The sequence below is a fragment of the Schistocerca piceifrons genome, chromosome 2 (genome assembly GCF_021461385.2).
Source record: "Schistocerca piceifrons isolate TAMUIC-IGC-003096 chromosome 2, iqSchPice1.1, whole genome shotgun sequence".
Lineage (NCBI taxonomy): Eukaryota > Metazoa > Arthropoda > Insecta > Orthoptera > Acrididae > Schistocerca > Schistocerca piceifrons.
In genome coordinates this window covers 577,797,389-577,810,475 of record NC_060139.1, presented here as the reverse complement: position 1 = coordinate 577,810,475, position 13,087 = coordinate 577,797,389, and the positions used below count along the sequence as shown (strand labels likewise).

Below are 13,087 nucleotides of genomic sequence, written 5' to 3'. Positions count from 1 at the left end.
TAACTCAATATCTCCTCTATATGGTGAGTAGCAGTCTACCCTTCTCACAAAATTGTAATAATAGTAGAAGTACAGTGAGTTCATAGATGAATGATAGATCTTCATAAATCCGATCTCGTAATGATAAATCTGATGACTTTGCCATTTAACTTTTTAATAAAAGGTCAAATTTTATATCCACAGTGGAATATTACTGATAGATTTAAAGAATGTCAGATCAAACACAGGTGGCCAGGGAATTAAATATCTGTATTCAACTAGCAGCAGTGTCAGTATTAAAAAAGGCAGATGGGACTCCAGTAGAACAATAATTCATTTTTGCGAGCAGTAATTATCTGTTAATTGTCTCTGAGTTTAACTTTCAAAGGTGGGCCATATTTTATGTCAGAGAAATAGTCCTCACAGAGATAAAGAGAAAAATTATCTTGCTGTAATATTCTGGATCTTTCCAAGGCCTCATATTTTTAAGTTATACATGATAAAGGTAAGTATTAAGGCATAATGGCAGTTCTCTATGCTGTAATTTACATGAATAAAGGACACTTTTATAATTACAGTGTATTTTCATAGTATCCCGTGTAACATAACAAGGCTGGAGAGGAAGCCTCAGGCTGCCACTTAGAGTTATTTATTAAAGCTGAAGAAACCAGGTAAGGTTCCACAGCTGCAGGAACACTTAGAAGTGTGAACAATAACAGACAGTCTGTGAGGAGTATTTTTGAAAGGCTGGAACAGTAAAGGTGCATAACCATTAGTTTAAGCTGTTGAACTACACTAGGGATGGTTCTCTTTTAGGAAATGTATCCAGTGTGAAATTATCATAGAAGACTGTTTCTTGTGTTGTGTGTGTATGAATGGAGGCTGGGCAAATAGTAACGGGTTATGTCAAGGTAGGCATGATGAGGGCCTATGGGCAAAGGATGGATTGGCAGGACTGATTGTCTGGTCTTAAGTAGTAAGCGCCAACAGGTAAAATCCAGGAGGGTCACTAACAGCTGCAGATGTCTGAAGCTAAGAGTTGTTTGGTAATATCTAGACTCTGAACAGAACAAACACTCTAACAACTTAAAATTAAACAAGGAATACTGGTGCAGTAAGCTTAAGGGCTATGTGTGAGTACAGGAAATACAATCCTCTGTACACAAGCACCGACTGTAATTACAAGCATAACTCCACTCTACACCATTAATGGTTACACACTATAAATAACAAACATGGCTGGCTTGCAAGGTAGACATGATATCAGATAATGGCACTGCACAGTAGCCATTACCACAAGAAGCGATGCAAATTACATTATTATTAAATATACTATGATAATAAGTGTCTACATTAAGTGTGTCATATCAGACAGTACTCCATATTTACACTTATAACTGTCGTGGAACATAGTTATTAGCATATCAAATTAATTTATCATATTAACATCTTCAACAATTTTTGAATGAAACTACAATAAACACCCATTCTTGTCTATGTAAATTACATATTTATGTTTAATGGAATAGTTATCAGTGTCAGTAGACATGGTATCAAATAATGCTTCATGTAACAGATGTAAATTAATTGTACAATTATTAGTGTAGGAATGGTGGTCCAATTCCATTTACATTTACATTTCTAGTTCATTTTCATTCCTTTCTAACTGCATCAAATGTATTGTAAGAAATTCATCTAAATGGTGTGGACCTATATGAGGTCCCATCGGCAAAAATTTGCTGGCATCAGTGGATGTGGTAGTGGCAGATGTACTTTGGGGAGCTGCTGGAAAAGACAAGTATGCTGATTTCGATTCTTCTGATATGAGAGCAGATGTTCAGTTACAACTATCAGAGACTTGTGATTTTCCTGATTGGGAGTGCACCCAAGTGATAGAGGTTATGAATAGAGACTTGTGATTGTGACATTAGATGTTGGAGCTTGAGACCATTATTATAAGTGGACTTTAGTTTATGTATCTGAGCATGGGGTTAGAAGAACTGGTGTATATACGCACTTAGTAATTTGAGCATATCAAATGGAGACTACCATCACTTGTATGTTGCTAGTTAAACTGTAAATGGGACATTCTTCCCAGATGAACCTATATTTTATTTCATTAAGGACCACCATTCAGTAGGAAGCTATATCTTTCTGAATACACCAGTTAAATAAAACATAAATCTGGAGTGTAGCATACATCATAACTGTGACTCCCTTGATCTTTTAGATTTAATAATCTTTTACTTGCACTATGTGTCTGCCCTCAACAATTTCACTGCAAAATCACCAGTGTGGTGGACTGACTGGTCACTACCGCATCGGGCCCTAAAGCAGACACTGTACAGCTTGGCCCACAGACATCTATGAGCAAAGTTTTTAACAAACAGTCATACATTAGCCCAAGGAAGTTAAGTCACACCCAGACAGCCATGTTCTGTAGCCAGTAGTCATGTGGCATATTTATCACCAGTTGTGGGTAAGCCATTAAACCTATGACATCCATGGTCTCTACCACTGAAATGTCTTTATTCATCACTGGTAAAATTTTATGGCTCTTGCACACATCAAGAATTACATTTTTAACAGTAAGGAGTGGCCCACAATGGCAACAAAAAGATGGAGACCTGCAAGATTCAGTAATGCTCCAGTTCTTAACCTACATAAATGATCTTCCAACAAATTTAAAGGATTTTCTAAGAACTGGAACATTTGTGAATGACACACATGTACTAATAAGATATGGTGGAAGAAATCACTTTAGTAAAGTAATGTGTTGTCCAATGTCTATAGTATTGATGAACGGTGATTGCCACATTGAAAAAAAAATTTATTTTGCAAACGAATTTAGACTTACGTAACTGCGTAGAGTTCTGCAGCCAGTCAGTCGACATAAAAGTTTTCTGGGTGTAGTACTACATCATATTGTATAAAACTACTGCTGGAGAAAGCCAATGTTTCAGTCACAGTTGCAGCGACCTTCTTCTGGGGCTACTTAGACTTGTATTCTGTTTGAGATTTTCATCTTGTTTGTGCATGCACTGTGGTGTGGAAGGATGCAGCATTTCTGCAAGGAGGGACGATGACATCTGCTTTATCATGCATTGTATTATCTGCTGTTTCAGAGATATATTCCATGAAATCTCATTGCAGTTTATGTTGTGTGCCATAGAGTAACAAACAATGTGACAATCAGTATTACATATTGGATAAAAGAGAGAAAGCTGTAGTGTCATTAAGATTCTGGCAATCTGTCATTCATGGCATACAGAATGTATGTATTAGCATGAATGGTAATGAATTGTTTCCTTATGTAAATGAAGAATTACTATATGAAGGTTTCTGGAGAAATGTTTTGTTTATGTAGTAGTAATCTGGATTTGCAAACATTTCTCAGTTTCCAGCAGAGAAGAAGTTGCAGAGGAGATGGAGTCTCCATACAAAGAAAAGACACAGTTTCCCTGCAAGGTTAGATCAAGAAACAGCCACACAATATTAAAAAATAATGACTATCATAAATTTTTATCTGAGTGCATACACATTTTACATGAGGGAAGACATCATTCTGCTGACCGTGACAGGACTCAGAATACATCTATGCATGGAAAGCGATACAATTGGCAGGAGAAGAATAAAGCAAATATGAATTAAGAAGAAACCATTAATTTTGAAGAAAAATCTTAGTGACGTATATTGTTGTCGTCCTTAGCACAGGGGTCAACAGCCAAGATTACAGCAGAGCAAAAACCCTTACCAACACTGTATGTCAAGAAAATTGAGTAGCACTGAGTGGCCAATGAACAGTTTTTAAATCAATCAACAACACCTACAACAAAGAACATTTAATAAGTACACGAAATGAAAGAGCATTGATGGCAGCTACTAAGGACTCCAACTCATCATCAGTCCTCTACAGTGATGACCTTCAGTAGAAAGCGGTCACATCTGTGGCCCATCAACATACAGCAACAATAATCCAACCACACATTCACCTGTAGCAACTCAGTTTACAAAACAGTGAGTTACGCAACCTTCGTTTCGTGAGCTCTATTAAATTCAAGCTGATTTGTTGTTGATTGTGCAGGTGGTGTGTTTTGTGAGCAAAGAGAAGCGGATTTCTTTATTGAAGTTTTTCACTTCGGTTGTGTGTAAATAAGCTGTTAACACACTATGATTGTTTATAACTGACTAAAATTAATCATAGGTTTATTATTGTTGTTGTCATATGCCTATATTAAGTAGAAGCAGGCAGCAAGGTTAAAAATAATTTTTTAAAAATCTGGGGTGAGCGATTTGGCAACCGACTAAAGGCAGATTTAAGGGCAGATTTAAAAGCCGATTTGAAGGTTCAAGGTGAGATACTGAGTACTAAACTAGATAACAGTAACGCAAATTTGTTTGAACAATTAAAGTATCAAAAAGATGAATTAAAGATCGAGTTACAGTTTTACGAATCAGATACTCGATCAGCACATTAGCACTCCTCGTGAACACAAGTTAGAAATAAATAACAAAATACTGAAGTTACAATCAACACCATCTACTCTAGCACATGAGTTAAGTGGGTTGTTTTTTAAGTAAGGGCCGTTTTTATTTTTAAAAAAAGATACAAATACTTTTGTAAAAAAACTTTTATTTTCTGATTCTACACACTTTTACCTATTTTTCTACATAGTTGCCTTGTTTATTTAAGCACTTGTCATACCGTACAACTAAGTTTTTAATTCCCTCTTCAAAGAATTCAGCTGCCTGCTCTGACAGCCAAGAGTTCACGGCCGCTTTCACTTCATCGTCGTCATTGAAGTGCTGCCCACCAAGATGGTGTTTCAGGTACTGGAAAAGGTGAAAATCGCTAGGAGAAAGGTCGGGGCTGTATGGTGCATGCTCCAAAACTTCCCAGCGAAAAGAATCAATCAAATCCCAAGTCTTTTGAGAGGTGTGAGGCCTAGCATTATCGTGCAGGAGCAAAACTCCTTTTGTCAGCACGCCGCGCCTTTTGTTTTGAATTGCTCTGTGGTGCTTCTTTAGAGTTGCACAGTAGGCATCTGAGTTGATTGTCGTTCCTCGTGGCATAAATTCCACTAGCAAAACACTGCGCCAGTCCCAGAACACAGTTGCCATAATCTTGCGCTTTGACAGCGTCTGTTTGGCTTTGACCTTGATGGGTGAGGTTGTGTGTTGCCATTCCATCGATTGTCGCTTGCTTTCGGAAGTGATATGGGATACCCATGTTTCATCTCCAGTGACAATTTGACTCAACATGTCATCCCCTTCTTCCTTGTAACGAATCAAAAAGTCCAATGAAGTGGCAAATCTCTTCCCTTTGTGGTCCTCTGTGAGGAGTCTGGGTACCCACCGAGAACACAGTTTCTTAAAGTTTAGGTTTTCAGACACAATTTTGTACAAAACCGATCTTGAAACTTGTGGAAATTCCAAAGAAAGAGTGGAAATTGTGAATCTTCTGTCCTCACGAATCTTTGTTTCGACTGCAGCCACCAAATCATCACTGATCACAGAGGGCCGTCCTGAGCGTTCTTTGTCATGGAAGTTTTGACGGCCATTTTTAAACTCTCTAACCCACTGACGCACTTTACCTTCACTCATTGCATTCAAGCCATAAACTTCTGTTAACTGACAATGAATTTATGCAGCTGATAGGCTTCTCGCGGTCAAAAAACGTATCGCTGACCATATCTCACACGCGGTGGGCGATTCAATAATCGTAAACATTATAAAGTAGCACAGCGATGCGTGCACATCAGCTACAGAGCTGCAACTTGCATCAGTGTGAATGGGAAGGATGCCGGCAAGTGGCGCGGTGGCTTGTTGTGGCGTCCGCGCGAACTACGGGACTATACGCGCGAACGGCCCTTACTTAAAAAACAACCCTCGTACATTCTGAAGTAGTTAAACAGTGTGAATGTAAAATGAACTCATTAACGATTTTATGGAATAAGTGTGATGAAATACAGTGCGGTGGGTCCCGGCTTCAGCTCGGCCATCTGGAGTCCCAAGTTTGACCATCAACGGGCCGAAACACTTAGATCTAGCCTAACCTGGAAATCTGCATTGTATAAATGTTAAGCCTAGGTCATATTGCCATGAAATCAGATCATATTTGACAGCGGAAATTCAGAGTTCAAAATCAGGTTCTGCTCTAATCACCAGTTTATAGTGTAGTGGCACCACAATTTGTTGCTTTTGTTTCTAGCAGATACCAATTGGAACAATATTAAAAAAAAAGTTGTCATTAACACAAAAAAGTGCAAGTAAATATGTGACTACGACATTTCTATGTCATTGATGCTCAAAATACTTTTTTTGGGTTAAGGTTGGGTTAAGGAACTTATCAGCTACATATGTCCTTAATAATCAATCTCGTAACAGCTCTTAAGATACAATTCATAATTTATGTGATTAGTTCAATGGCATTTTATAGGCACTTAGCAGCAGAATAAGAAAGGAAAATAAGAAATACTTGCACTGAACAGTTAAGTATGGGACAGTAGCCAATGATGATTCAACATCACTTATATATGTTCTTTTTCAGCTTGATTTGCAGTAACTGTGCAATTCATATTAAATTTTTCACTACTGAACACGTTCTTAAACTGCTATGACAATTCCATATGTGTTGATAAATATAACATAAGCAAGTATTTTTAAAGAAACCAACCACATAACTCTGTTTCATTAATTTTGGTGGCTCAGAGGCTGCATTGTGAAATGCATTGCAGAAGATCACATGTTCAAACTCACATCAATTTGTGACCTTTTTTTCTATTTGTTACTACTTACTCTGCTTATTGATCGTAAAGATAATTACAACAGTATTACCATGCTATTCCATACCATTGAAACCATACCATACTCCCCATTTTACAAGTGTTCTGGAATGCTGTTGGGGAAAATTCTGTGGGCAACAACTCTACATGATGTGAATTACATTGTTTCCTTTCATTTACTTCACAAATATCTGAGCATTCAGATGTGTCCAAGGAGGACAATGATGACGAGACCCAAAGAGCTCCCTGCATGGTCCTTGAAAGGGTGAATCCACTCTTGGGGTTAAATAATAAGACATTTAAGTTGAGGTTTTGTTTGGAGAAAAGTATTGCAGAGCAGTTGCAACTAAGGCTCAGGAGAAACTACTGTAGAGCAATTGCAACCAAGGCTCAGAGACTCTGATGTAACCAAGCACAAGAAACCAACCACTGATAGCAATTTGCATGTTGCTGTTAACCTTCAGATTTTATGCCACAGGAATCTTTCAAATAGTGTTTGGTGAACTGTTTAAAGCAGACATAGTGACAGCTTGCAGAGCTGTCCAAACGGTATCAGCCTTACAAGAGAATCAAAGTCAACAGCAACTTCTCTCCATGCCTTTACCTTGTTGGCCATAGTGACTTTACCTGGCTTCGTCTTCTCCTTTTTTTCACATTCAATTATATCTTTATACTGGCCCAGAACAATTTCAGCAGCAAATCTCTCTCTTATTGAGAGAAGTTTGACGATCACTTCTTTTTCTGTTTATTTGCTCCCATGGTTAAGCACGACACCTTTGACAATAAATACTGCATATATATGATGAACAATAAATATCTGCAGTTGAAGCGCGATAACTGTATCAACAGCCGAATTTAGCTGTGTTGTCAAGCATGTTACATGCTAGCTAAAATGAAATTTGAACCCGCTTTGGTGGATCCAAGTTCAGTGTTATACAATCAAGTTGAGTCCTGAACATAGTTCAATTTCAATCTAATGTCAAATTTGATCTCCAGTCAGAGATGTTTATACAGTTGGTCCTTAAAGTTCTACTTTGATCCGTATAAGATTTGACTGTATGTTTTGAATAGAAAGTTAGAAATTGGTAAAAAACAAAAATAACATTTGAATCATGCAGTGTCGAAATGAAAGCTCTACTTGGGTTATAAAACTAGTGTATGTGCGTTGCAGCAATGTAATGACCTAAAAACAAATAATGGTGACTTTTATAACAATTATGAATGAAAGAAAATTTTAAATTTTGTGATAAATAATTTTAATGAATATGATTTAAATATAAATGACTGTTTGCGACCAAATGTGATTGCCCACAGATGGAGTTTTGACTAGAGTTGTGGTCACATGACCTGCAGAGCTGACAGCATGTGGAGGTGTTTACGAGGTCTTTTGCCGGTGGACGCCAATCTGGTAAAGTTGTTTAGGTCGGGAAGTGCTGCTTGGGTATGTGATCTGAATACACCTACAATTTTTGACAATTATTTGTGGAAAAAATACAATGCAAGTTGCTGTATCCAAGATTCTGAAATCAAAAAATGTAATATTCTCTACTAGTTCCACATCTCTCATGACTTTTGTATGCTGCTCATAAGACTAGTGGGAAACATGGAACCCCCTCTAGAGGATATCTAACATAACATGTGGAAAAAAAGAAATTCCACTAAATGTACCACAACAGAATCAGTACAGTTTTTGCATTAAAAAACAAAAAATTGTATTTTGATATAAGGTTAGCCTCTATATGTTATTTATGTAAAATGAACAATAAATGAAGGTAATTTTTGGAGCAATAAAATTTCATCTTAAAATTATTACACTGTTTTATATTCAGATATAACTCCTTAAATTTGTTTTTTATTAGTTTATATTATTTTATTACTTACATTTATGTTGCATGTACATGCACATTTACCTGAAATTCTTTCCACCATTAATTCACGATTCCAGTCAGTTTGCAGAACTTTGTTTACAATGGAATCCAATTGTTTTCTGTCATTATCTGATGTCAGTCTGTCACAGTACAACCTTAGGGTCTCATAAACTAAAATCTGGATAAAGAATAACCTTTCCATTAACAAATACACAAAGTTTATTTTGTAAGAAAATGTACAAAGTTGCATAAGAAAAATTAAGCAGATTAATTTTCACTTAAATTTTCTCAAATCGTGGTAGAAGATGTGGATAGTGTGTGTATGTGTGGAGGAGGGGGGGCGGGGGAGGGGGGGGGGGGGGAGCTGACAGGGAAGAGCAGGGAAAAGACATGGGTTGTGGGAAGTTTTCACTCACCAATGATAAAACTATATACTTTAATTCAATGTACAAACACATCATACAAGCAAAAGAGATCACTAAAATAAATATTTTCTCTCTCTGTCATTAATTACAACAAAATAGGGTTTAGATTTTGCCACTTCAAAGTCCACCCTTTGTCCTCAGAACAGTTTCACAAACTCTTGGTCTTCTGGATATATGATTTTATAATATTTTTGCAGATATTGTAGTCTAACACATCTGTAAATTATGCCAGAGATCTTCAGCATGAAATGACCTCTGTTTCCTGATCTTCCTGTCAAGTTCGTATCATAAGAGTTCAATAGGATTTAAGTCTGGTGACTGGCATGGCCAAATCGTATTCTCCAGTTCCCCACATTTCTCTTTTCTCTTGTAATACTATCTGCACAATTTAGAAGCATGTTTCGGATCATTGCTCTGCTGCAGAACAAACACATGAACAATAAGTCTTTTGCCAAATGGAACTGCATTGTTGATCAGTATCCTGTGATAACTTCCTTCTCTAATGTTCCATTAATTCTCAGCCGGCCGAAGTGGCCATGCGGTTAAAGGCGCTGCAATCTGGAACCTCAAGACCGCTATGGTCGCAGGTTCGAATCCTGCTTCGGGCATGGATGTTTGTGATGTCCTTAGGTTAGTTAGGTTTAACTAGTTCTAAGTTCTAGGGGACTAATGACCTCAGCAGTTGAGTCCCATAGTGCTCAGAGCCATTTGAACCATTAATTCTCATTAGATCGCTGACCTTATCACCTGCAAAATGCCACCACACCAAGGCCATTACGCTTCACCGTTAGTACCACACACTGACTCTGTGTAAGTTCTCCACAAAGTCAATGAACAAACATTCAATGATTGCTTACAAACACTTCAGACTTATATTTGTATATAAATAATACCTTGAACCATTGCTGCACACACCAGTTTTTATTTTTCTGCGCGCACTGCAACTATTTCACCTAATTTTGCTTGTCTAATAAAGGTTTTTGTGTGCTACCTACCCCTTTAAACTCTGTTCAAAAAGAAGACATTTCACTGTAGAGACAGAGATTGGAGCCACCCGCAAATGTGCAGTACGAGTCGTCTGATGTTTACTCTGCACACATGTGAACTGTTCTTCCTTGTATGTTGTCATTCAGGGCCTTCCGGATCGTGAAACACTTGCATTGGCATCAATTTCCATGAACCACTACGATTTATAAACTATTGTGATTGGGTTACACTAACCTTTGTTGCTGTTGTCATACTAGAAAGCCATACAGATGAAAAAAGCTACAATTATAGCATATATTTCAATATACATCTGCCATTGTGAGGTATTAGGGCTGTGCATAAATTCGTGGCATTTTTCCAGCATTTTTCCACAAGTTTGATAAACACAACAAATACACATAAAAGAGAGACTTTGGTCATCAATAATTCATTTTACTTCCCTGTTTACAAAAGTCTGCCAATACTGTGATAACTCTTTGATTCTGAAACTACAGAAATAACATGGTTTTGAGGTGAAGAATTTGTCAAGCCATATTTGGAGCACATTTTCATCCTGAAAGGAAGTTCTTTGAAGGTTTTTCAATAGAGAGCTGAAAAAAGTGAAAATCTAAAGGCACAAGACTTCCCTAACAAACTCCAGTATAGCATGTTTTGTCATTCTAGCAGAAGGCAGGCAGGCATTATTGTGGAACAGCATCACTTCACACAGTCTTCCTCATTGTTCATGGATTGTGTCTACATCTCAGTTGTTGACAACAAATGTCAGTAGTGATGGTTACATCTTGGGGAAGCGATTTTTAGTACACCACACTGTCGTTGTTCCATCAGATGCATAACATTATCTTCTGTGGATGCACACTGGTCTCTGTATAGGGAGTTGCAACCTTGTTTGTGCTCAACCATTTCTTTCCTTGCCTTATGTTAGCTTAAAGACAATTTTTCGTCACCAGTAATGATAAAGGATATGAACAATTTTTCATCACCAGTAATGATAAAGGATATGAATAATTGGCGTTTTCACAAACCAAGATGACAAACAAGCAGAGATGCTCATGTGGCCCTGCTGATTTTTGTGATTTTGGCGCTCAATGGCATTATCTCCATAGATGGCACAAATGTTTCTGGCAGCTTCCACTGTTGTCACCCTTCTGCTGAACTCATCAACAGAAGAACATGTAGAAATTTTCCGATTTCTACACTTGGTACTCCATTTTCTAGCATTCACAGCTTCACTCACTGTCTCTAAACGACACAATGACATTATGTAAATTGAAATAGCAACAGTGAACTACCAATAAAAATGACAATCAATAAATAAACCTACAGCAACTGGAATACCAAGAAGCAAAAATAAATGCTACAAACTTATGATCCAACCGACCAATCTGATCAGGTACACAACCACCCTGCTAGATGCACACAATGTACTGTAAACTAAAGCAAACTGATTGTTACACAGACAGCTGAAGGAATGAGGACTATTCAAATGGAACAGTCTTAGGGAATGGCACATTAGTGTCATTGTGGATACTCAACAGTGCCCCTCCATGTGAACAACCAATCAAATACGGAACAAAGAAAGTTAGCCTTTACATATTTATACTTGTTTTATTATCATGATGGAGATATGATGGAATATTCAAAATGAAACCCCTGTTTTAAACAGAAAATCATAATGGTGACAAGTGTTTTATTAATCAGCTACCTCAACAAGGCTATAGCTTCCTAGAATCATGCCCTGAAATGAGATCCTTTCTGTCTGACATTTTGCCCACCACACCCAGAATAGCATTTCATCATCCTCTCAATCTCTGCACTATCCTTGTCAGACTGTATGCTCCTTCTGCACCCATCTTCCCACCCTATGGCTCCCATGTCTGTGACTATCTGCACTATAAGACTTGCCCTATGCACACTACTACCTCCACCTATACCAGCCTTTTAACAGGACAAAATATAGACCATCAAAGGGAGATCATGTCATATACCAGCTGTTATGTAAACTCTGTTCAGCCTTTTACATCAGCATGCCCACCACCGAGATATCAGTTAGGACGAATGAGCAAAGGCAGAGTGTGTGTACTGGCAACGCAATATCCTGTTGCAGAGCACACTCTACAACATGAAAGTCATGACCTCGGTGTCTGTTTTACCAAACGTGTCATCTGGATTCTTCCCCCAGACACCAGTTTTTCAGAACTCCACTGGTACCCTATACCGGTGCCTATGATGGAATGAAATCAGAACCACAGGTTTTGAGACGTTGTATGCTTGAACATTTGCTGCATTTGTTGTCTTCATGCTTTTAAAATACTCAGAAAAGCATATCAAGAAGAATGTTTGTGTGTTTTGTGTGTGTGTGTGTGTGTGTGTGTGTGTGTGTGTGTGTGTGTGTGTAATGGGGGATGTAATGTTTGTTAGAAACAGTCTGGAAAGCTAAGGGTGATGCAAGGTAGGTTGTGGTGAGACATAATTGTTAAGAAAAAAATTCAACATGTTGTGCAGTTTCCAATTTAAACAGCACTGAAGTTAGCCTATCAGGTTGTTAGGAGTGAACATTCAAGCAGCTTGCCAAAGACAGTATTGTCACGTGTTCTTCATTTGGTTTTCTCAAACCAAACAAGAGAGTGATATAAGAACTGGACAATGGACAGTAGCATGGATTGAACCTGAGTCATTGGCTGAGCAGTCCTGTGTACTACTGTCTACGCTATGAGAATAACTGACATTAATGGTACCAGTTTGTGAAGCAGAATTGTATATGCTAGATATGCTAGTTATTCAAACATTTTTGGAAATCTTATTTATACAGTCGATCTTTATTGGAATAGTTCATTTAGCCATGAATTTATACTGAAAGAGGTGCAACAGGATGATGGAGGTAGGCTTCACACTCACACCTCACAATAGTGAATGTAGTGGTAAGAAGATGTGGCACTGGTATTCATTCAATGGATACACCAATATCTATTAGGTATATGGCACTGTGGGTCAAAATGCACTGGAGTCCCATGTAATCTACAACACAAGATTTCCAGACCAC

At 37.8% G+C, this 13,087-nt stretch overlaps 1 protein-coding gene across 1 annotated transcript in view; it reads right to left on the bottom strand.

The window, feature by feature from the left end:
- LOC124777773 (cytoplasmic dynein 2 heavy chain 1) overlaps window positions 1–13,087 on the bottom strand; it is an 829,086-nt gene that overhangs the window by 296,397 nt on the left and 519,602 nt on the right. Inside the window, exon 43 of the mRNA XM_047253283.1 lies at window positions 8,675–8,810. Coding sequence (XP_047109239.1) covers window positions 8,675–8,810 — 136 coding nt within the window. The remainder of the gene's footprint in view (window positions 1–8,674; window positions 8,811–13,087) is intronic.